A 25,844-nucleotide genomic window follows, 5' to 3' on the forward strand; every position below is an offset into this window, starting at 1 on the left:
AATATATAATTACTATAAGTCAGCATAATTGTTACTTCTGAGGGGCTGAGGGGATTGTGGTTGAGATGTGGCATGTGGAAAAGGGCCACATGAGTGTCATTTTTTTTACTTAGATGATGGTTACAAAAGCGTTTTTGCCTTATAATAATTCACTGTACAATACATCGTTGTGTGTTTTATTTGACAATAAAAAAAATTTTTTAAGTAGTGCAATCAGAAGTGTTCCTACTGACCTTGACTCTCAAAGCTGCATGGGATGTAGGTTTCTAAATAAGCACTAATAGCTGACTCTATCCTGAACTCAAGAAGCTAAGCCCATACTAACTCCTAATCTTTAGGTCAAAGGCTGAGGAAATACCAGAATATGACAGAAGGTTCCAAAATTATTCCTGAGAGATTTCTACACAAGATAAGTGAACTCTGGTAGAACAGACATGCCTAGAGATTGTTAGCTAGTCACATAAAACACTATGTGACTGAGTGAGCAACAATATCTGTGCTTCAATTTTCTCATTCTACAAAATAGAGCTGAACAATAGTAGTTATATCATAGGGCCATTTTAGAGATTAGTTTTTTAGCATCCCTAAAGTGATTAGAACAGTGCCTGGCATGTAGAAAGCATTACATCAGTGTTAGTTATTATTATTTTTATTGGACTGAGAAGCACATGCTTGCATTTGTATAAGTTTTAGTTGGACTAGCAAATAAACTGATGCATCTGTAGAAATGAATGGCACAGAAAAGATCTCTTTGTTATTATAATGGATATCCGTTATTTCCACCTGCCCAGTATCAATTTCTCCCTCTTTTGGTAACAGTATCATCATTTTCCTATGGGATAACTCTCTCTTCCACAGTTTGGGAGGCTGCTCTCTCTCCAAAGAGGTAAAGATATATGACCCAGGCTGACCACAATTGAAGAATTGGCATATTACACAAATAAGCTCAATGTGACTCAATTTCAAGACTTTTAGTTGTGCTCATCGAAGAAGAGGCGCCCTCTTTCCATTGGATTTGATTGACACTGTAAGGTTATAAAAGTCAAAAGCTATTAGAGGCCAATCTTGCCAATACCTGGGAAGAGCCTTCCTGAATGTAGTCAATGCCAAGATGGAAAAAGAATTAGACATGATGAGATGGTTGAGTCTCTGGATCCAGCTAGGCCTAATGTCAGGATCTACCCTTTCACTACGTTCCCTTATGTAGGCATTTTAAGTTCACTTTTTATTAAAATTTGGACAGTTTGAGTTGCAACTCTGTCATCTGCACATGAAAAATTAATAACACACCAATTAAAAACCCTTCAGATATCTGAAGACAAAAACCATCCCCTCAAAGTATATAACTTCTCACTTATTCCCATTAAAAATTACAGCCAATCAAAACCTATTTGGATCTGAGGGCTGGTCACTTAAAAAACAAAATGTCATGTGAAACCAGAAGAGCTCCTACTTCAATATTTTTAAATGCCTGCATTTTAGGGCTTAATACAATCAACTGCTTTTTAAAATATCCCATCTTGAAGTATATTCTTACAACAGGTGATACTTACAGATGTTGTAACCCCCCAAAATGAAACAAATAAGTATCCTGACTTAATTATATCCAGATGGATAATTATCAAATCTCCTTCTCTAGCTCTGACACTAGTCCCAAGCTCCAGACCTAATCCTTTGAATATCTTACTATCACCTTATACACACATCAAACACTGCTATCTTTTCTGACTCACCTATTTCACCCAATATCACCACTCTTCTCTCTATTATTTAAACACAAAATCTTAGAATTAGCCATTTTGACTTCCATTATCGTGCTAAGAAGTTTGACATGGATTATCTCATTTAATAGGGTACATATTATAACTTCCTATTTTACAGATGAGAAAACTGATGTTAGAGGTCACACAGATAGTAAGTGGCAGAGGCAGAGAAAGACTACAACCCTTTTTAAGATCCCAAACCCTGTGCTCTTAACCAGCATACTATATTGCCTCATCTTGGATCCTTCACCCTGTCTGCCCTATAATTAACCAAATCTTACATTTTCTTCAATATGTATTCAACAGTAACTATGCAATTACTCTATGCCAGGCACAAAGGATTCAGGAATGAATGAGACAGTTCTGACTTTCAAGGAGCTCATAGTACAGTGAGAAACCAAATATAAACAAATATGATATAAATGAGAAAAGCCCTTTATAGACGTATGTAAAATTGCTAAGAGAGCAGAGAGGAGGAGATCCAAATATTTGGGTCTTCTGGTATCTAGAAGAAAGCAGGAAGCAAGTGGCTTCAACAAACAATTCAGTTTGTTTAACAAATAATTATGTGCAAAGATATCAAGTCTAAGCTCTTACCAACACACATGTGAATTATCACTACCTTTATTACCATCTGCCAACTGAGAAACCTACGCAAATTAACTTCTCTAAATATGTTTCCTCAACTGTAAAATGGGGTAAATAACACCATATAAAACACTGAATAACTGGAGAATAAAATGAGGCTTATAGTCGCTGATATATATTGTCAATTTAGAAACCTTAGCTCTGAGTATTCACAAAACACACATTCATTATGCCATTCGCCATTCCAAAATGTCTACGAGATAACATAAAAACTCTAGAATTTAATGGTTTGAGCACAGGAAGAGGACTTCAGCTGTGCTGATAACATTCAGTTTCTTGATCCGGCTGCTGGCTACATGGGTGTATATAGTTTGTAAAAAATCATTAAGTTCTACATTTATTATGGGCACTGTATGTATACTGTACTTCAGTAAGAAAAAAAAAAAGTGTTTTTTTTTTTTTTAAATCTTCAAACTCTGGTCCTAACCCCCACCCCATTACCCCTCTGCTTTGGACATTTCACATCTTTCAACATTTCTTGATCCTGTTTACCTTCAGCTACCCAGAACTCCTCTTTCAATCTCGCTTTCCAAACTCTACATCCTTCAAGAGTTAGCTCAAATCCCTCATCCTTAGGAAACCGGAAAGGAAGACATTCTTCATGGTCAGAACTTCAAGGAAGGAAATGGCTGTACATTGGAAGTACACTTTTCATAAATGATTATATGTTTGTGTCTCTCTCACTAGAAGGACTTCTGCCCAAATTGTCTCATTGTAGGCATTGGTATAAAACAATGTTTAATGAAGATCTGAAAGAAATAAGAAGCAGTGGGAAAAGCTGCACTGTAAGTCACAAACTAAGAATAGGCATCTAAGCACCTCACGCACGCTCCTCGCCTAGACAAGACTGGTCTTCTCACTTGCGAACCCCTCACACATCAACCCGTATACCAAAGAGCACCACTAGCGATCATGCCTCAAATCCCAAGCCCCTCTTTGATTCCCACTCCACCCACCACGCCCTTTTCTTAACCCGACCCTTCCTCAGACCACACCCCTAGGCTCAGGACATGAGTAAGACACACCCCCTCGAGTCCCAACCGCTCAGGAGATCCGACCCTTAGCACCCCCGTCTCGCCACACAGTCCTACGCCCCCCTCCCTCGCCAGCTGCGTCCTTAGGCCCCGCCCTCCTGCCCTCTCAGAGGATGCCGGAGCGGGTCAGTTCCCTCAGAATCTTGAGCTTGCGACCACTGCCCCCGCCTCCCATTCACGGAGGCCAGGAGAGCACAGGCAGGACCTGTCCGCCTACTCGAGCCGGTGGCTCACCTCTCTTCCAAGAGCTCAGTGGTGACACCACCTCCACCCGCTCGGAGATGAACTCGGCCAGACTCGAGCGGAACAAGGCCGCCCGCACGGTAACGGCCACCACCAGCACTAGGGCCAAGGGAGCCGCCATGATAGCTGGGGCTGGCGCGCCGGCAGGGAGGGGAAGGCGAGGCGGAAGAGCTTCGCGACCTGTGCGCCACTCTGTAGTTTCGCGGTCCGGCGCGCTTCGCTGCTGCTGCGAGAGCTGCCAGATTGAGGACTACTACTCCCAGAAAGCCTAGCGGCGAGGCAGGCGGGACGACGGACAGCAGGGCGTCTCAATCTTGTAGCAAAGGTTTGGGCTACGTCTCTTATAATAGCAGGTGAATTGTAAAAGCGCTCAGGAGTGAATGCTGCTGAAAGTAGACAAGTGAAGGCAGTCTTCTCCTTAGGATTGTGAGCGAGTTTTAAAGATATAGTAATTTCACTCTTGTATTAATGTTTTTAATGTTAAAATGTTTCCCTTCGATGTTTTTAAAGAATATTAAATTTGTATTCATGTATTTACAATTGTTTATTGAACGCCAACTATTGCCAGGCACTATATTGGACTTGGAGAATACATTTTGGAGTAGTAGACAGATTTATTAGCTTCGCAGCCTTGAACAAGTTACTTAACCTTTCTGTGCCTCAGGTCCCTTATCTGAAAACTGCTGCTTGTTGGCTCTTATAGCCTCTCTAGAAACTATTGAGGAATGCTTAGAAACTTTGCCAGTCGATTTGAAGCACAACCATTATCAAAACTTAAATTATAGAAACTTGCAACGAAATAACATTAAAAACAAAGTAATACTCAAAACTCATCACTTATGTTTTACTACACTTCGTTTTATCTGTGCTCTTGAGGTTATTTACCACTGCTATGTCACTATGGCAAATATTTTATAGTGGTGCACTGCTGTCCTCCCTTTCCCAAATCCGTGTTCAGTGATATCAGATTGGTACCTTGAAATTCTTCCTGATGGGAGTGTTTACCACAGAAATGAGCACACACTGCAAATCAGGGTTTTAGAGTTTGGAGAACCCTTTGATAAGCAGTAAATAGCACACTACTTCATTAGTTAATGTATGAAAAGTACTTATAGTGAGTGCTTAAATGTTAAATAGATAAGGAAATTTCAGATCTGCGAATAAAATGGAACAGGTTGCATGATCGAAAACAATTTGGTGGCAAGTTAGTGGTAACACTGAACAGGATGGTTAGGGCAGGCTCTGGAAAGAGGCCAGACCTAAAGGATGAGAAATTAATTAGAGCTTTCAAGTGGAGGTCACAGACTCTGAGTCAGGAAACAGCAAGGCCTGTTTGAGAAAGGAAACAAGTATGGTATGGTTCAAGAGGAAGGAGTAGCAGAAGGTGTGGGTGGAGAGGCAGATAGAGAACAATCAAGTAGGGACTGTTTGCCATCGTTGGGAATTTGGGCTTTATTCAAAGTGCAATCCATGTGCCATTGGAGAATTTTAAACCAGAAAGTGTATGTTTTTTAAAAGATCGTTCTAGTGTAAGGAGGAGGCAAGAGAACTAAAGTGTTAAATCAAGCTATATTCAGGGACTGTAATATGCTGATCAGCCCTGAAGCCAGACCACGTGGAAACCTGTAGAACAAAGGAAGAATTCTGCTGGGATTGCTAACAACCCATTTCCCCACACCCTGAAGGGAAAACAGTCTTTAAGTGGCACCCTACACAAAATAAAGTCATTCTCTATGGCTAAAACCTATGGATTAAAGTTTGGGACTGCCAGCAGGCCTTTCATTCTACATATTACCTTTTCATGCTACATATGCTTATCCTTCTTCATCATATACTTATCCTTCCTCATCATATGTCCACATCAAAGGAAAATGGGTAAACAAAGTTTTTAAACTGTAACTCACAAGAACTAAAGAATGATATATAAACTGGATCCACGCCCCCCCCACACACATACCCACATACACACTCTGGGCTTTTTTCCTTGTCTTGGTTTTCTGTCTTTGCTTCCTCTAGCCTTTGCTTTTCCCCTTCTTTAGTAAACTTTCCTTTTGATTCTAACTTTGGCATGTGTTTGAGTTCTTTCTTACACTCTCCTCTAAGAACCCTCTTCTCAGTGCAGGGTTTAGTCTCCCCACACTTGGGAGAATTTGCCCCGTCCCGCATCAGTTATATCCCCAGGCCCTATACTGGGTGTTGGGGAATACTGCAGTGACAAAGTTGCACCGCCTGGCTTTATTGAACTTGAAGAGTAGTTGAAGAGAAGCGACAGTCTTAAGAATTTAAAAAAAAAAAAAGTAAAATCACAATCTATGATAAGAGAAGGAAAAAGGGAAGCAAGATGCTAAAATGCAAAAATCAATCCTGGAGCTGGTAGCTCTCTTGATTAATGGGAGGGCAGATCACCTTTGGGAGAGGGGATCATGAAGGAATAAAGAGGCACTCTCACCCTTTGAGCGCTGCTCTGCCAAGCATCGTGGCATACTTTTAACACACGTGAGCTTATTTAGTCTGCACAACCTTCCTTCCTAAAGATGTAATATGTGGTGTAAGCCCTGACATTGGTTTTTTTTTTCTTTTTTGTAATGCAAGTACCAGACTTAAGCTTTGATTGCTAAGCATCCACTTCAAAGATGGCTATCTCAGATAAACACACAGCCAGACATACAACTAGATAAAGAGCCAGACTGCCTCCTCCCACTGAGGCCCCTTGGTTCTCTGTTTTAGAGGTCTTGGTTGATTTCAATAACTTACCATCTTAACCCATTTCCCCTTCGTCCTGAGAATACTCACAGCAACATTTGCAGCTGCAGCATTTACCTCGCAGTAACTCCCGGATTACAGTTCTAAACTGACCCCCAAGTTTGCCACGAAATAGCTCACCTTTCTTATTTTTGCATCGCTCTAATATATCAATAGTCTTTGGAAACAAATGACATCATTCTATTTATAGCATTCTGATTTTAGTATTGATATTTCCGTTTACAGAATATAGCAATTCTCGATCACTGACAGTGCCAAATCCTAGAAAATATAGCATTCCTACACGTGATGTTAACATTGTTCTCGAAGAGTTGTTAACCAGAAATTCATTTGATGAACCCAATTTATGTATACATTTCTGTTACATTAGAATTAGAGACAAGTTCTGTTTAGAAATAACTCCGAGAACAGTTTTTATAGTTTATTTTCACACTGAAAACCAGTCAGATTTGCTTCAGCCTTGAGTGTGTTTATACAAAATTAAATTAATGCTGGCAGCAAGCTGCAGTTTGTTTTTCTAAACGAGATATGGGTTAAGGTATTTGTTTTTTCTCTTCCCATGCTTTATTTTTTTTCTTCTTCCCATGCTTTAAATTCTTAAATTAACCAATAAAGAGTGAGCCCATGAGACTCTAGGACCCCACCCTGGACCCCAATAAAAGTGGAACTCTAGCCCCATATTGCCCCTTAACCCTTCTGTGTGGCTCCAGGTGTGCTCTGTAATTTTCAAGTCTTGTGAGTAATATACCTGTATCTTTTCTAAGTTTTCTGATGGTTATTGCTGAAGGGCATCTTATAATAAGAACCACAAGGCCTGGTCCAGCCACAATATTGGTTATTGATAGGCTAAGACCAGCATAAACACAAAGTGTTGGTATCCTTTTTACATAAAAAGAGGAGATGTATGTATTATATTATCTTAAAGTGAAGTATATTACATCATGAAAAGTGAGGTGTTTTCAACACAAACCTTACAGTGAAGGTTGAACAAGATTATGTAATATAAAATGCTTAGCACATACCAAGTGCTCAATATACATCGTTAGCTGTTTTATTATTATTTGCACCATCCTAACAGATGACTTGAAAATTCTTCTTAGGGTGAGGATTGTCTTTGGGAAAAACAGTGATTAGCCATTTATAGGTAGGCAATATAACCCAAACCATGGTTCTTAAACATGAGTGTGTGTGGATCATAGATCTAAATATAAGAGCTAGAACTCTCAGAAGAAAACAGAAGTAAATCTCCATGACCTTGAGGTAGGCAATGGTTTCTTACTTAAAACACCAAAAACACAGGTAGCAAAAGAAGAGATAAATTGGACTTCATCAGAATTAAAACTTGTCTTTCAAAGGACATCGTCAAGAAATGGAAAGACAAACCACAGAATGGGAGAAAATATCTGCAAATCATATATCTGATTAGGACTCTTAGAACTCGATAATAAAATGACAAATAACTCAATTAAAAATGTGCAAAGGATTTAAATAGACATATATCCAAAGAAGATATACAAATGGCCAAAAGTGAAAAGTTTTAGTTATTAGGGAAATATAAATCAAAACCACAATGAGCTATCACTTCACACCCACTAGGATAGCTATAATAAAAAGACAGACAATAATAGGTATTGACAAGAAAAGTGGAGAAATTGGAACCCTCGTATATTGCTGGTGAGAATGTAAAATGCTGTAGCCAATTTGGAAAACAGTTTAGTAGTTCCTCAAAATGTTAAACATAGAGTTGCCATATGAACCAGCAATTCAACTCCTAGCTATACATTCAAAAGAAATGAAACATACATCCACACAAAAACTTGTACACAAAGTTCATAGTTTATTCATAGTTATTATTCATAATAGTCAAAAAGTGGAAACAACCCAAATATCTATTTTGTTTGCCATGGATGGATAAACAAAATATGGTATATCTATACAATTGACTATAATTGGGCAATAAAAAAGAATGAAGTATTGATACATGCTGCCTTGAATACATGCTAAATGAAATAAGCCGGTCACAAAAGACCACATATTGTATAACTCCATTTATATGAAATATTCAGAATAGGCAAATCTACAGAGGCAGAAAGATTAGTGGTTGCCTAGGGCTGGGTGTAGGGAATGGGAAATGACTGCTGCAGGATTTCTTTTTGTATAGGATTTCTTTTGGGAATGATGAAAATGTTCTAAAATTAGATTGTGGTGATGGTCTCACAACTCTGTGAATGCACCAAAAACCACTGAACTATACACTTTAAATAGGTGAATTTTATGGTATGTGTATTGTCTCAATATCTTTAAAAAATGACTGAGCATCAGAATCATTTGGGAGATGTATTTTTAAGTGTAAATTCTGAAGATCTACCCTAAAGACTGATTCACTAGATCTGGAATGGAGCTTAGGAACCTGCATTCTTAATTTCTCCAATTTATTCAGATGCTGATGGTTCAAAAGCCATACTCTGGAAAACATTACACTGAAGGCATAGCTATCCAGTAGCTTTTGCAACAAAAAGATGAAAATATTCACAATCGCTAGCAAGTACTGAGTGCTTACCATGTGCTAAGTATTTTTTGAAGTGTTTGACATGTTTTATCTCATTTAATATATTTGCTATGAAAGATACTATAATTTCCCCATCACTACATGTACATGAGGAAACTGAGGCACAAAGAGATTTAGTAATTTGTTTAAGGTCACACACAGCTAGTAAATGGCATAACCAGGTTCTGAATGTTAGCTCCAGATACTGTGGTCAAGCTACTCTGCCTGAGAAAATGAGGAGAATTGGGGTTGAGTTGAGTCAAGTTTGGCTGGATTGTTTTGTTGTCGTAGCTGAGAAGGAAGGGTAGAAAACTGAAAGAAACAAGATAACAAAGGAGCAAGCAAGTCGATTTCTCTCCTGGGAAACCAGAGATCCTAGATGACAAGTGGGAAAAATTAAGGCTCTGAAATATTAAGTAACCATCTTTAAGCCACACACCCGGGTAGTTTTTCCATTAGCATTTATTGAACACCTACCATTGCCAGGTCCTGTGCTGTATACATATAGTCTATCCAGTACATTTTTTTTATTCCAAATAGCAAACTGATTATGGCCATCTTTAATATTAAGGGAATTAACTAGGATGCTATGAGGGAGCTCACAGGGCCGAAAAGAAGACTGGGAGCCAGACTTGGAATAGTCAGGACACAGGTAGGCAACAACACAGGGCTGGGTAGCAGGAACCACCTGTCAGGTCATCCAGCTACCACCACTGGAATGAGTGAACTCCAACCAGATTTCAATGGTCTTACATCATGCCATTCAAGACTAGAAGTGCTTGGAAAGAGCACAAGATTGAGATTAGGTCCCATACCTGACATACCTGCTGTGTGTTGGTGAGCAAGTAAAAAAGATCTGTTAGAAGTCAGAAGATGAATTTACTATTCTTGCCTGAGGTCAGGACACCCTGAAAACAACTGGATGAAGTCATTAGAATGAAGGCAAAGGGTGATTGGATGCTGAATGTAGGGGGAAAAAAGTAAATATCCACTAGCAATGATGATGAGGAAGACATACAGGCCCTCCCATGTTGGAGTTTATAGTCTAGCAGGGAGTCATACAAAATAGAAGTAATCAGATAAATAAAATAATTAGAGGTTGCGATTAGACCTATGAGGGCAACAGACCAGGAGCATTTATAATGAATAACGGAGGACCTAATATAGACTGAATTTGGTGATCCAGGAAAGCCTGCTTGAGGAGGCGACATTTAAGCTGAGACCTAAAGGATGAGAATGAGCCATTGACATTAAACTGGCAAAAGTAAATGGGGTCTATAGGGAGGAGGGGATTGAGGTTACAATGAGCTTGCAATGAGGGAGGCCTATATGGAGTGAAAAGAGCAAGAGGTGAGACTGGAGAAATAGGCAAAGGTCAAATGGCTTTTGTAGACTATCTTGCTAAGTTGGGTTTCATTCTAAGAGGAATGAGAAGTCCACTAACGGGTTTAACGTAGAGTTGGAATGTGATCACAATTTAGATTTTAAAAATATCCCTTTGGCTACTGAATGCATAATGAATTGGAGGAAGCAATACTAGTGAGGAAGCTGCTGTAGTCAACAAGATGATAGAACATGGTGGCTTGGACCATCATGGCAGAGAGAAGTGGGTGGATTCAAGAGATATTTTGGCGGTAGCATTGATCAATTGTTTCCCAAATCCCCCTATACCTTGTCCCCAGCACTCAGACCTTGGCTGCCATAAAGGTCTGAAAGACAGTTCTCTGAGACTTTCATTAAGAAAAATTTGAGAGAGAAATATAGAGCAACAATCTCAGATTGATGAGTATACAAAATTTTTAAACAGGACTGAAGGTTTTATTCTTCTCTGGCTGCGTGATGACCAGCCGTCATTATGAATGAAACAAATAACCAGCCAAGCAAGAAAGTTCATGACATACAACCTTTTTCCACAGAAACAGATGATCATAGAGGTCCTTTACCCTATGAAGTGCTAAAACTAGAAATTCAAGAAAAACGAACCAAAATGTAGAACATACCAGATAATTATCTTTGTCTTCAGATTTGAACCCATTTTGGTTGTGGCAAAACAGCAAACTTTGATAAACTTCACAATTTCTTGGATTATGCAAAAAGAAATCAACCCAAACATAGATTTGCAAGGTATGGCCTAGATAAGAAGAAAAGAACTAAGATAATCAGCAAAAGAAACCCAAGAACAGAGTGAAAAAGTCAGGATTGCTATGAGAGCAAAAAGAAGGGTTAAAGATACTACATTGGCTTGATCTGTGACTGTACAGATTTTTTGCCAGAAGAAATAAGCTATATAAAAACTTAATAACAACAAATGGGGGTGAGCGGAAGGCAGTGGCATGCAGGGAAAAATAATTAAAGACAACCTTAAAATTGAAAAATTAGGAAAGGTCTGATCTAATTCATTGTGCAGATTGGGAAACTAAGGCCTAGAAATGAGCAGCACCTGCCCTAGGATTACACAGAAGATCAGTGATGGCACTGGGCCCAGAAACCAGGCTTCTCACCATCTGACTCCTACACTATCTGCCTCTTGTTTCTGGACTGGGTCTCTGGTGAGGCCCCTGGGAGAACCACAGCAGTTCCTTCCTCAACCATCAGACCCAAGTATTGTAAGAGCCCCAAAAGAACCAGATATCTGGCCTTACATAAAACCCTGAGGACAGGTGCCTTGGCAGAGCCATTCCCTTACAATATCATGTGGTTACAAAGAAAGAGCCTGTCAAGAACTAGGCCAACTCCTAGGAAGTGTTTTGGAGAAATTAGAAAAGACTGGATTATTTGAACTACTGGATCAAGTCTTGCCAGAAGGCAATTCTTGATGAACATTTCAACCAAACTCCTTTTCTAGTTTAATCTAGTTTGAGTTGAGTCTTCAGTTACTTGCAACCAAAAGTTCTTAACCAACACAAGAGATGGAATGCAGCCTCCTAGAGGACTCTCATTTACTTTTCTGGCTTCAAATACCATTTATATGTTGATGACACTCAGCTCTTTACTTCCAGCCCAGATTTCTCTTGCTGAGGTTCAGAGGCATGTATCGAACTACCAGGTGGGATAGCTCCACCTGGATATCTCAAAGTTGCTTTAAATTCCAGATATCTAAAACTGAGTTCATGATCTTCCTTCCAGCAACTCACTCTTCCTCTTTAATTCCTTATTTCTGTGAATGGCACCACCAATCTTTTCATTGCTCAGCCAAACCTGGGAATCAGTCTTGACACCTCCCACTTCTCCATCCCTTGCATACAATCCACCTTCAAACTTTGACCTAAATATCAGTCAGATCCACCTGCTCTCCAACTTCACTGCCACCACCCTGGTCTAAGCCACCAGCATGTCTCAACTAGATGTCTGCTATACTCTCCTGACTAGTCTCCTGTTGCCACTCTCCATTCTTCATGCCTGACACCCAGTGTTGAATAAATGAATGAATGAATGAATGAATGAACAAATGACTATCACTAACCCCTCACTTAAAACCCTTCACTGGTTTTCCTTTGCGCTTGGTTTAAGAACCAAAGTCCTTAAGATGGTTTGCAAGGGCCAGCATGATCTGTATCCCTCTACCTACCTCCCCTACTTTGTCCCCCACTTTTCTGCCCTATATGCACTCGAGAAAATAAACTACCAATAGTCATTCCCTTGGTACATTCTACTTTGTACACCTTACCAGCTACTCCCAACAGTACCTGACTTGGCAAAGTCCTACTTATTCTTCAAGACCCATTCTTAAAGTTTCCCTCTCTATGAGAACTTTGAATCCATCAAGGAGTCTATTCTCAATGCTCCTAAAGCACTTAGCAGCTACCTCTTGCCTGCACTTAATGATCAGTATCTGATAATAATATTATTCGAAGTTCTTGGGAGTCTGATTCTTCTGTTTGTTATGTCTACTGACTGAATCTAACTGGTGGTGAATTGTTTCCTAATGTTTGGAAGGGCTTTATATATAGGAGTTCTGTGTGGCCTGCAAGTGGGAAACAGGACAAGAGGATTTGCATTTGTTTCTGCTAGGCATCTGAGAGATAGTTTTGGAGTAGGTCTCCTTTTATGTTAATTTCTCAGCCTCAGGATTCCCATCCATGCAGGGGATGTAAATATGAACCCCAGATTCATTGAGAACAGGCATGTGGTTTCAAATTCTCAGGAAATAGTTTATTTCTGCCATCTAAAGACTGAGTCAAGACAGACACATAGGACACAAGGATTTATTTCCTCTGCTAATAGTTAGATGTCTGTTTTCCCCCAGTCTACTCTTTTACTGTGGGTTTAGGCCTTGAAGGGTCCTAGATTGATCAAGGGTCTCGTTCCAACTGTAAACTTCACATAAGCCCAAGGCTTCAACTTCCCAGCTGTCTATTAAAACCCTAACTATTAAAAATTCAGTTGTGCATTTAAAAGGATGCTTGTTGTTTTTATTTCTAGCATTTCCATGTGTTATGTAGCAGGAAGTTCCAGATATTTTCAGAAAAGGAAGTCCAACTCAATACTTAGTAGACAGAATTATCACTGTCTGTTTACTTATCTATTTTCTCCTTGAGTATCAAGCTCTAGAAGGGCAGAGTCTGGGTCTGACTCATTTCTGGGTCAAGACACCCAGCCCAAGACCTGGCATGGAATAAATGCTCAGTGCATTTGTTGATACCAAACCTCCACTCAGACCCCTCAAGCTCACTGTCTAGTAGCCTTTCCTTTGGCGAGGGTCGTGTTACGAGGGGACTACCTGCCCCTCGTCTGTATTTATCCTTCCCAACATTCAGCTTGTCCTCTCAGATTCTGCAGAGGGGAAACTCAGGGCCTGAATGATCCCAGTGATAACTGAAACTGAGCTTTGATTCAGGATGAATCACATGGGCCAGTTCTAAATGTAAACCTAAAGCTCTCATGCACTATTGTTAGCAGTCTAAACAGGCACAATATTCTGGAAGAGCAATTCAACAGCATCTATTGAAATGTGTACCTATCAATCTTGCAGTTCACTTCTTTAAATCTATTCTGTTCATACAAGAATAGTCACTGTAGCATTGTTTGCAGCAGCAAAAAAATTGAAAACCACCCAAATGTCCATCAATAAGTGATCAACTAAACAAGCTATCTACAGCCATACAATGGGAAACTATAAGACGGGTTTTTTTTTAATGAGGTAGATCTACATGTATTGACATAGGTAGAACTCCAAGTCATATTGCTGAGTGAAAAATGTGAGGTCAAGGTAGAGTATATATTTATGTAGAAATAAACAAACAAACCTACAAGCAATATAAATTGTTATATCCTAGAAGCTATTTGGCAATATCTATCAACTTTTACATTGCTATTTAAACTTTTTGGGTAACTCCAACTGATTAATCCCCACTTGTAAATATTTATTTTACAAATAAATATGCAAAATAATGTATAAAAACATCAACTGCAGCATTGTTTGTAATAGCAAAATATTGGAAACAACCTTTTCACAGAGGACTGATAAACATTGTGCATACATATAATTGGATACTATGCAAGTGTGAAAAATAATGAGGTTGTTCTTCATACTGATAAGGCAAGTTCTGCAAGATACGCTGTAAAGTGAAAAAAAAAAACAGGCAGAAAAGTGTCTCTATCTGTATGAAAAATACATATATGCGTACATGTATTGGATTTTAAATGCATAGAATATCTCTGGAAGGAATCACAGGAAATTAGAGTTGGTGATTGTCTCCAGGGCACAGACCAGATGGTTGGGAACAGGAGAAGAAGCACACCTGCTTTCACCGTATTCCCTGTTGAACTTTTGGAATTTTGAACTATGTGCCTGTAACTAAGTAAATAAAAAGTCTTAAAGCATAATTCTAAACCTAAATGCAAAACAAGCCCTGTGAAACAAAACACTTCCTATGTATATATACATATGTTGTGCAGAAAAAGGAAAGAAGGATACACTTCAAATTAGAGGCAGTGGTGGAAAGTCTATGGGACTGAAGAAGGAGTAGTCAAGAGTGACTTTGACTTTATCTTGTGCGAATTTTCTGTTCATAATTTTTTAGATATTACAAGAGTTGCTTAGATTTTATGCAATATTTATGTAAATTGTTGCATCATTTAAATTAAATTTTAATTTTTAAATATAGCCTTCTGGCGGATAGAATACAACCATCCCCTGGCAAAGGAGTGGGGCTGACCCTCCTTCTGAGAGAAGGATTCGTGTCATGCCCTTTGTCCCACCTGCCTTCCCCAAGGACACCCTATCTCAGAAGGAGGCACCTGGGCTACTCCTGGCATCACTCCAAAGAGCCTCTTCTGTTACCTCTCACCCACTTGGCTTCCTGTCCCCAGTGTTCTAGGCTGAGAACCAGAGCCAATTGACCGACTATAGGGTCATATTTCCAGAGGTCACCATTGCTGTGAGGTTGAGCAAGGCCAGCCCAGGAAAATTGAGACATCGAGCTATGCATTCTTACCTCTCTGTTTATCCCCTTCAATGTCCCACCACCCTTTTCCCCACCTCCCAAATTGTGTTTCTCTCTCAGTCCATTCAGTGGAGAGAGGGTTATCTGAAGAACTAATCCTACTAGATATGTAGGAATTTAGTCTTCTCTCTCTCTTGACTAGTATTATTTTGGCAGGAATCTAAAGAGGGCAATATTTAACTGCAAGGGAGGACACAATAATGGTGGTATGTCTGGCACCAGTGAGTAAGAGATCTTGAGGCGAAAGGGCTTTGCTATTATTTTTAAATCACATTGGTAGGCAATGCCATGTAGTGCTTAAGAGCTCTATGGGCTCTGTTGCCAGACTGACGGGATTCATATCCCAGTCTATCACTTAGTAGCTGTAAAACCTTGGGCAGATAACTCGAACTTTCTGTGCTCCAAACCTGTAAGATAGGGTAAATAAGAGTAGCTCCCTCACTAGATCATTGTGATGCTATAATGAGATAGTACATGAAAAACCTTTAGAACATCCCCTGGAACATAGAAAGGAATAAATATTAGATTACTATTACTTGTACAAATACTTTTTTTAAAGGACAGAACTAAAAAGATTGGAAAGACCCTGCAGAAGAAAAATTAAATCTAGCAAGTTAATAAATCACCTGGATATAGAGCAAAGAGGTATTAGTCACTAGCTTTTTAATCTAACCCAAGTCAGGTTAGATTCCTCTGTAATGACAGAGGAAGTTCTTGAACAAAATCTAAGGAAAAAGACGTTCTGACCAAAATCTGTGACAACCTCATTTCAAAGATGGAAAACATCTGACCTGGGAGTTATGAACTGCTAAACTTGCCCTTCTCAAATGAGTTGGTCAAGGTTGATTTTGTGCATGTATGTCAGTGGTCATATTGTATTTTTTAAATTAAATTTAGTAAATATATTTCTATGTTGCCGTTTTTCTTTTTAAACCAACTTTGTCGAGGTATAGTTTTGACAAATATATACTCCCATGTAACCAAAACCATAATTGAAATATTGAACACTTCTATCACTGCAGAATATTCCCTTCATTCCCCTTTGTAGTCAGTCCTTCCATCCATCCCCAGGTAGCTACTGATCTGCTTTCTGTCAGCATACATTACTTTTGTCTGTTCCAGAAGTTTATATAAATGGAATCATATTGTATGTACTCTTTTGTATCTGTTTTCTTCTGTTCGGCCTGGTATTTTATGGTTCTTCCATATTGATTGCAGGTATTAGTGGTTTATCCCTTTTTAATTGCTGAGTAGTAGTCCATTGGATGAATATACCACAATTCTGTTAACTTTATATACTAGATTTTAAGAGAATAAAGGACTAGGAGGAGAAAGTAAAGAGGTAAGAACTGGGGGTAGAAGCCTCAAGTTCCTGTCCTTTCCCTTATACTCACTCATTCTGTCACCCTGGGCAAGTCTTTCCTCCTCACCCAGACTTCAGTTTCCTCATCTGTAAACTTCAGAATACTAGATGATCTCTAAATAACCATTCCATGCAATTCCATTATAGGTGGATGGGTTTCTTCTCCTACAAGAAGACACATTTTTTAAAGGTTCACAGGTAAGGTCCTGTCCCCAGGAACAGAGTAGACCCAATGAATTCCTCTAGCAGAAAAGGAGAACAAAATCCACAGGAAACTAGATGAGAGAATAAGCAGGGAGGCCCCAGGCAAATCCAGGAATTGATCAATAAATATTTATACTCTATTCAGAGTTTCTATCCTGGCATTTCTGCCAATAGCTCCTTGTGGTAGACTTCGTTGGAATCGAGAGAGTCTGATGAGGGGAATTTCATGGAGTTGGAGGGGTTCTGAGGACCTCAGAGAGCAGGTCATGGTGAAGGACTCAGGCAGCCACTCTAGGCCCAGAGGGAAGGTGGGTAGAACCAAGGGAAAGAGAGGCAGGAAGAGTTTGATCCAGAGAATGGATCAGAATCTTTGAAAGATACCACTGAGCCCAAATATGTCCATAACCCAAATAAATCCCAGGGCCCCACATGGCTCAGGCTTAGCACCTTCAGTGTCACATTCAAGAACTGCAGTATAAGGGCAAATTGTTGACAGCGAACTAAATGTTCAGCTACAGAAGACTGATTTAGTAATTTCAATCCATGCTTACTATGATATAATGAAATACTATGTAGTTGTAACAAAGAATAAGGCAGCTCTGTATGTAATGTTAGGGACAGCTCTCTCAGTTGTATTGTTAAGTAAAAAAAAAAGTCTCAGAACAATGTGCATAGTACACTAGCATATGTGTTCTAAACAGAGATCATATATACACATACATACGTGCATATGCAGAGAATATTTCTGGCAATCCACCCAAGAAGAATAACAGCAGTCGCCCTGCTGTCTCTCAATGTCCCTCACTCACCAATCTTGTCATTTTCCATCAAAAACTTTCCCTCTATGCCTTTTTCCACAAGCTTTGCTTTTTTCTTTCCTTGCCTCTTTCCTCTCACTTCTCCATCCTGTCTGTCACCCTGTTACCCCAGCTTTGTATCTCGAAAACCTAGAAAGCAGTAAGATGAGACAAAATTCTCCTTAGAAAGTCATGGGCAGGAGAAAAAAATGTGAGCAGGCAAAGGAATTTCCCACTATGCTCCCATTGTACAGACGGAGAAACAGAGGCCCATAGAGGGACAGAGAGTCACCCAAAATCATACAGCATGTCACAAGCAGAGCTAAGACAAGGATGTAGGGCTCCTGATTTCAAATCATATTCCAGGCCATTCAACCCATTTGCCCCAAGGCCTAGCCCTTCTTCAAAGCCTAGCTCAGATGGTCTCTCTTCCAGGAAGCTTTTCTTGAATCCCATTTTTAAAAATTTCCCCAGCACCTTGGCTTATCCATTGTCCTAGCCCTTATCTCCCTGTATTATAATGTCTCTGATTATGTTTCTGTTTACACTAAAAATGAGATTCTCAAGTATGGAAAAGGCATCTGTCTACCAGAAAGTAACTAGGCATTCCTAAGTATGTGGCAGACAATGTGTTCTGGGGGCTCTGAGGAGGGAGAGGTTACTTCCATCCAGAAAGATCTTAGCTTCCTGGAGGAAGTGTCATTTGGCTAATAGATACCCTGGAGTTGCATCCTACATATTCAAATTATTCAATTTCAACTATGGCTGGTAAAAAAAAAAAGACAGAAAAAATGATTTTTCTCAATTATAACACTATTATGAGTTTCATGAAAATATTTACACCAAGACAAAATGTTCTAGAGTAAGATTAGTAACTCAAGCTGCCTCTTAATTTTCATGCAAAAAAGTTTTTCAGCATATGAGTTGCAATTTTCTATTGTTGTGTAACAAACCTCCACAAACTTAGGGGCTCAAGACAACATCTCTTTAATAAGGATGATCGCTTCCTAAGTTATTGAATGTCTAATTACTATGCTTTATACCTGAAACCAATATAATACTGTATGTCAACTGTAATTTTTAAAATTTAAATAAGTAAATAAGTAAGTAAGTAAATGGTGGTACACTAAGAAAAAGACAACACCCGTTTATTAGTTCACAGTTCTATAAGAAGTACAGGCGAAGCTCATCTGAGTTCTCTGCTCAAGACTGAAATCAAGGTGTTGGCCAGCTGTGTACTCATTTAGAGACTCGACTAGGGAAAGTTTGGCTTCCAGGCTCCCTCAGGTTTTTGGCAGAATTCTTGTGACCATGTTACTGAAATCCCCATTTCCTTGCTATCTGTTAGCTGGGAACCACTTTTGGCTTCTACAGGCCCCTTTCGGGTCCTTGCCATGTGGCCATCTTCATAACAGGGCAGTTTGCCCCTTCAAGGCCAACATGGAAGTATCAGTTGCTTAAAATAATTTTAAGTTAGGTGAAAATACTACATTTTTCATACATAGGCTTTATAATTTTTATGCTATTTATTATTGTACACACATGCATGTACAATATTTCTATACACAGTTGGTTATACAGAAACATGCACTGACACTTATTAGCTCAGTGACCTTGAGCCCTCAACAGTCTGAGCTCCCCAACTTCCTCATCTGTAAAATGGGGATAACAAGAGTGTCCATCTTAGAAAATTACAAGCACATAGTAAATGCTCAATAAATATAAGTTGCTGATTAATCCTGAAGAATAGAGAGGGTCTAGACATAGGGAGATGAGGTGGGTGAAGGGGCAGGGTTCCCGAGGAGGAGGAACTAGAAGTCCTAGAAGCAGGAAAGCTGGTGGTGGTTTGGAGTGTGATCATTTGTACAGTGTGTGTGTGTGTGTGTGTGTGTGTGTATTGACAGGCTAAACAAGAGTGGGTGAGGGCAGCTTCACTCATCCCTCCTTGTCAGTACTTATTGAATGCTCACTGTTTACCAGATGGCATGAGAAGATGCCTGGCCAGCAGTGCGAATTGCAGTCTGGAGGTGTCAGGGAGGCAAAGAATATCTGTAAGCAGAAAAGGGCAGTGGTCTGAGCTTCAATGAGTCCACTTGCTCCTAGAAGTGTGGCTGGTCAGCAGGACGAAAGCTATTGTTCATTCTCATCTTCCCAGCCTCAAAGCTGGAGGGGTGCAAAAATTTCCCTTCAAAAGTTCTAAATGTGAGAATTCATGCAGAGCACTCACATCAGAGGAGCTCAGTCAGGTACTTGTTCATACTCACAAACATTTCCATGGAACCCCAAAGTCACCACCCCATCCTCACATCATGGGCAGATGGACTAAAACTAAGCCAGACATTTGACTTCTTGCCACCTGCCACCTTTTGTTGGAATGAATCATGTCCGGACATTACCTCATCATCATCAAGAGCATTAAGCACAGTTCATACAAACAAACCTGGAGCCAGCCATTTTGCAGATGGGAAAACTGAGGCTCAGACAAAAGAAGTGATTTGCCCAGGGCCAGGCAGTGAACCCAGGTTAGATAGAACCAGAATTGAAACCTGGACTTACTGACAATCAGACCAGGGTGTACACACACACACACACACACACACACACACACACACACACATGCACACACCAGTTACCCTCAATTCAGACATCTCTGGATTGAAAAACTGAGCTTGTGATTAGATGTTCAGAGGATATGGCCCCTTGTTAAAGTATAGGCTTATCTGTTGGGGGAATTTGGGGATTTAGGTTGCCTTACCAATTAAATTTCTTCCCCTCTCTGTCTGTTTCTTCATCAGTAAAATGGGAAGAATAATATTACCTATATTTGGAGATTGTTGTGAAGATTGAATGAGTTATCAACACAGATAAAGACTGAGAATTGTACCGGGCACATAGAAATCCTAATAGCATCATCATTAATATTACATGTTTAACTCTGTAGACCTAGTGCAGGGAGGAAAAGGACTCTGTTTCTAGAGTGATCCGGCCTTGCTGGTTTTAGCTCAGATTCCAAGCTATCCACTGGGCTTCATCTCAGCTTTGCCCTCTATCTTAGAGGGGGAAGTAGGCAGGGGAGAGTGGTGAGCCAGTTCTCTAGGGGCTCATATCTTTGAGTATACACAACGTCCAGTGAGAGACATGCCCTGGCTGACACATTTCTGTTCTTCGAAGTGGGGGGCCCCAGGCCATCAGGGAGCCTCCAGGGTTTGGTAAGGGCAAGCCCAAGGCCCAGGCAGGAAAAGAAGGGTGGCCTCTTGACCTCCAATCCAGGGGCCAATGAAATTGGGAAAGCGCTTACATCTGGGTAGGGATTGAATGGGCATATGTTAACCCTGTGGGTGTGAGCTCATGTGCATATGTGTATGTTTGTACATGAATGCCTTCATGTGTATGCTTATGTGCCCGTGTCTATACATGTATGTACACAGGAGTGGCACCCTATGCCTGTTGGGAAAAGAGACTTCAAGATTACCCTGAGTGTGGTGCTCATTGCCTTTTTTTACAACCCCCAGGCCCAGGCCAGGATCCCAGAATACTAAGCCCACTCGCCAGGGCCAGTGTCAGTAGATGGCTCTGCTGCTCTATAATTCTAAGTGGTACCTTGACCTCTCTGTGCTTCAGTTTCTCCACCTATAAAATGAGGTGTTTAGATGAATTAAGGTCTGAAGTCTCCTCCAACTCTGATAATAAATCTCTGCAGTAGGGATGGATGGGTCCCAGGAGTTTCAGTAGGCTCTAGCCCCCTACTTCCATGGGTACCCCTGACTCTACAGAGAATTGGAAGACTGGGATCTGCCCTAGTAGCCTGTACATGGGATTCAGCTAAGGCCAGGAACAGAATCCAGGTCACTTAGGATATCAGAGTATATGCCAGGATCTCTCTTCCCTGGGCTTAGAGAACCAGAACCCTGTGCCCAGCAGAATGTTTCCCGTACTAGGGTCGAGGGTCCAAGTATAGACTCCTGTACCAGCCACTCTTCTTGAGTTGTAAATGCTGAGCCTTTGATTAGCGTCTACTCTGCCAGGCCCAGTACAGGCCAGGTAGGGGGAGTATATGGACAGAGATTCTGCCCTTGGTATACCAACCATCCACTTGGAAAGACACATACACATAAACACACACACAATTAGTTATTACTGTTTAGTGAACAAATAAATGTTCATCAAGGTAGCTCTGGATACCTGAGTGGGGACAGGGAAGGCTACCTAGAGAAAGAAGGGGTGAATAGACTCTTGAAGACAGGAAAGATCTGAATTCAGAAAGGCCTGAAGAGGGCATCCAGGCAGGGGGAAGAGCTTGAGCAAAAGTGTGGTTGTGGGACAGTGTCAAAGAGACAATGAGGAGTTTGACCTTAGCACAAGGGGTATGTAAAAGAAGGATGGAGGGGTGGGGCAGAGGTGAAGCTGGAGAGAACTGGGGCTGGATCATGGAAAGCTACACATGTTGTGTTAAGTAGTGTGGTGCTTTGGGAGCCACAGAGGTTCTAGAACAGGCAAGTAGTGTGACATGAGAGGCATGTTAGGGATTATTTAGTTTAAGCCAGCATGGAGGTCAAGACAGGGTATGAGGTTAACAGGAAGTACATGGGATGGGCAGAAGCTCAGGGTTGCACGGAATGAGTACACTTTGGGAACAATACTCCAGGGGCCAAAGCACTGCTCTCTCCTCCCTCCAGAAACCTCTGTGTATTATTTCCTGGCTCCTTCTGCTAGTTGCTAGGGCTGAAGAGTCCCTCTGGGGTTTCTGACTAAGCTGGGAGAGGATTTTCTCATCAGAGCACGAAGCTCTGGACTAGCTCACCCCTTGCCTCCTGTTGGGCCAGATGGACATCTTTCAGACCCACCCCCACCAGTCCTGTTTTACTGAGAGGACCCAGAACCTCTGGCCCTATAGATTCTGAGGATGTGTATTTGTGGTCTCTCCCCAGACATTTCCCAGGCCGTTGGGAGAGCAAGGGGCCTAGAGCATGAGATTGGCAGAATTCTGAGGGTCGAGTTTGAAAGACTTTATAGAGGGAAGCTTGGACATGCTAAGCTTGACAGATAAGGAAACTGAGGCCCAGCAAGGTAACATGACTTGCCTGAGGGCACATAGCAAGTTTGGGGCGGTTAGGACTGGGTCCACATCTCCCAGTGGAGGCTGAAGCACTCTGGAGTTTAGACAATCCAAGTGCATGTAAAGCATGGAAAGGGGTGGGGACAGGAACTATGGGCTCAAATCCTGGCTCTGCTATTTACATTAGCTCTGTGATCTTGGGAAATCAGTTGGGCTGAGTTTATTTCCTCAACTGGAAAATGGGGATAATATCCACCTTTTGGGGTTGTGGTGAATATCAAAACACATATAAAGTGCTATAGCACAGTGCCTGGCACTCAGTAAGTGTTCAATGAATGTCAGTTAATGGTCTGGCAGTGGCAATAGTAGGTACTCAATATTTGTTAAATGCATTACTGAATATGAATTCACATACTAACAGTGAGATCTGTGAGCCTCAGTATCCTCGTGTGTAAATCGGGACTAATAATCTGTCTTGTAACTTTTCTGTCCAGCCCCAATAGCAGTGTGGATTAAATAAAGTGTGTAAACTTCCAGTACAGAAAAGTCTCTAGGTCAATGTTTATCCAACCCAGAGCAATTCCTCTCCAACTCCTACTCTGTAAAATTGCCCTTCAGTCTAACCAACTCTTCTCCATTCTCAGGTATTGCCCTGGACCCAAGGAAGGGAGAAGTCCCCACCTTTCAAAGTGGAGTGGGAAAACAGAGAATGTGTACGGGTGAGGTGAGACAGAAAAGGGAGGAACAGCAGAGAAAAGAGTGGGGAGGGAGGATGGAGGTGCATGGGCGTGGTGTGTCGTTGAGACAGGGGTACAGATTGGGGCACTTGGATGTAGTATGCAAGTGAAAGGGTCTGGGGTCCAGTGGCAGGGGGTGAGGGAGCCGGGATATACGGAGGGAGTGCCGGAAGACGGGGATTCCGTAGGAAGGAGTGAGATCCTTTTCACTGAGAGGTCTGTGAGTCACCATGGGGCAGGGGATCCAAGCTCCCAGCAGTTGCTTCTCCCGACGGCGCCCTGCGGCTCGGAGTCGGGCTCCCAGGCAGGAACCACTAGCTTTCGATCCATGTAGAAGGCGGGGAGGGGGGATCCGCTGCCTGGGATTGGACACCGCTCCGCCTGCCAGTGACGCGAGACGGGCGGGCCTCTTTGTGATGTCACAATCAGCTGTTTGAACGTTCCAATTTGTGCTGAGAGCCCAGCAGCTGCGGCTGCACAGACTCAAAGCCCCGCGGGCGAGCGCAGCAGCCAGGAGCGTCCCACGCTTAGCCCCACCGCCTCCCTGCCCTGCCCCGCGATGCGGCCTTGCCTGTAATCAGCCGCAGACCCCCGGCCGCTACGCCGCACAACTACCTCAGCGCCATCCCGCCCGCCACACCGCCCCGGCTCCCAGGTGAGTCCAGACGAGCTTTGGCCAGGGGGCTTCCCGCACCTCAGGACACGCCCCGCGTCCCCCACTCCCGGGTCTTTGTCTCCGCCGGCGGCAGCTGGAGTTGCATTGCCGTTTCCGGATTGGCTGCCGCACGCCCGGTAGACCATGACGTCTCTCTATTTGCATTTGACATTGAGACGTCACCAAGGCCGGCACCGCCTTCCAACCCCCACCTCGAGCTCGGGTCGCTTGTCCTCTCGTGACCCAGTGGGTGCTGGGTCGGGGCTGGGCCCACGGGTGACGGACGCTGAAAGGCAGCGGGCACCAGAGGGGCCTTGGCAGTTTCCCTGGGTTAATCCAGGGGCTGAGGTCAGGCCTGTGATTCCCTGCTTTCTCCTTTGCGACTCGAGAGGGGTTCGGAAGGTACCTTTGGGTCTAGGTTGAGGGGAGGTCGTCAGGGGTTGAGGGGAGGCCTGGAGCTCCAGCTCTGGGTTGTTGGGGCAGCGCCAGATGGTGGCGGGATTCCCTCCCTCCGGCTCCAGACTCTGCACCCCCTAACATAATAACATCCTCCTAATCTCTGACATGTGTGCAGCGCCTTAGCTGACGTCATTTCCAGCCCCCAATTTAGGGGTCTTAGACCCTATTTCATGGAAGGAGAAACTGAGGCTCAGAGAGGGGACGTGGCTTACTCTTGGCCATGCAGCCAATTAGAGTTATGCTTACCGAGTGAGTGACATATGCATTAGCTAGCCATGGGCACATACCTAGTAGGAACTCGATAAAGTAACAAGTTACACATCTGCACATCTTCCTACCATTGAGGACTTTACCTTGGGTTCAGCACCATCCAAATTTGATAGGGCTCCTAGTTTCCTCACTCCTGGATCTTTTTACAGGAGGTCTTTGGAGATTGGGTCCCCTCTTGTGGCCCTGATCCTCTTGTACCTTGGAGTCTCAGAGCCCATTAAAATTGCTTCCTCCCAGCTGTTTTTAACACAGAAAAATGAGTCATTGGTTGCATCAGAGTGTCTTCAGGGCTGATGGTGGGGTGGCAAGATGTGAGAGTTCCTTTATTTGGCCTTTGATCACCTCCCCAACCTTTAGAGTTGTCACCTAGAAGGATATGACCTGTCATAGTGCTAGCGATTACAAGGCTTATGCTGCCTCTCTGTTCACTGAGAGGGGCAGGGGAAGGGGTAGAAGAGAGCTTCTGACTTTCTAAGTGGATGGTCCTAGAGGCTTGATGGGCTTTACTCAAGGATGAGCTGGGGTAGATGTGGCTTGGGGTTCAAGTGCTATTCAGAGCACAGCTGCCGTAGTTATTAAAGGGAATGGTTCTCCCTGGAGCAGCGCTGGGAATGTGAGAACCAGGAAGCTGGCAGGGCTGAGAAAGAAAATCCGGGAGACTCCCCGTTGGTCATGAGAGGGCGGGCACTGGCTGGCTGGTGCTGTTATTACTCTTGGCTCTGTCACTGACTTGCTGTGTGACCTCGGGCAGGCAGCTCTCTTCCTACCCCCAGCCTCCCTTACCTCAATCTGTCTGTAATTTGAGGAGGCCCAGAGCAGGCTCTGGTATACAGTGGGGGCTCTGGTAAATGCACGATG

At 42.1% G+C, this 25,844-nt stretch overlaps 2 protein-coding genes across 5 annotated transcripts in view; one reads left to right on the forward strand and one right to left on the reverse strand.

Moving 5' to 3' along the window:
* Window positions 1–3,998, reverse strand: part of PIGU (phosphatidylinositol glycan anchor biosynthesis class U) — an 82,698-nt gene extending 78,700 nt beyond the window's left edge. Inside the window, exon 1 of the mRNA XM_011378293.1 lies at window positions 3,680–3,998. Coding sequence (XP_011376595.1) covers window positions 3,680–3,809 — 130 coding nt within the window. The 5' untranslated portion in view covers window positions 3,810–3,998. The remainder of the gene's footprint in view (window positions 1–3,679) is intronic.
* TP53INP2 (tumor protein p53 inducible nuclear protein 2) overlaps window positions 3,967–25,844 on the forward strand; it is a 29,029-nt gene continuing 7,151 nt past the window's right edge. For 2 of the 4 annotated variants that reach the window (XM_011378294.2, XM_011378296.2), the window contains exons 1-2: window positions 3,971–4,041; window positions 23,510–24,257. The gene's annotated coding sequence lies outside the window, so the exon portion shown is untranslated. Of the gene's footprint in view, window positions 4,042–23,509; window positions 24,258–24,308; window positions 24,660–25,844 lie in introns of those variants that run through there. The other 2 variants (XM_023522218.1, XM_011378295.2) reach the window with 2 other exon arrangements.

Source organism: Pteropus vampyrus, unplaced genomic scaffold (genome assembly GCF_000151845.1).
Source record: "Pteropus vampyrus isolate Shadow unplaced genomic scaffold, Pvam_2.0 Scaffold336, whole genome shotgun sequence".
Lineage (NCBI taxonomy): Eukaryota > Metazoa > Chordata > Mammalia > Chiroptera > Pteropodidae > Pteropus > Pteropus vampyrus.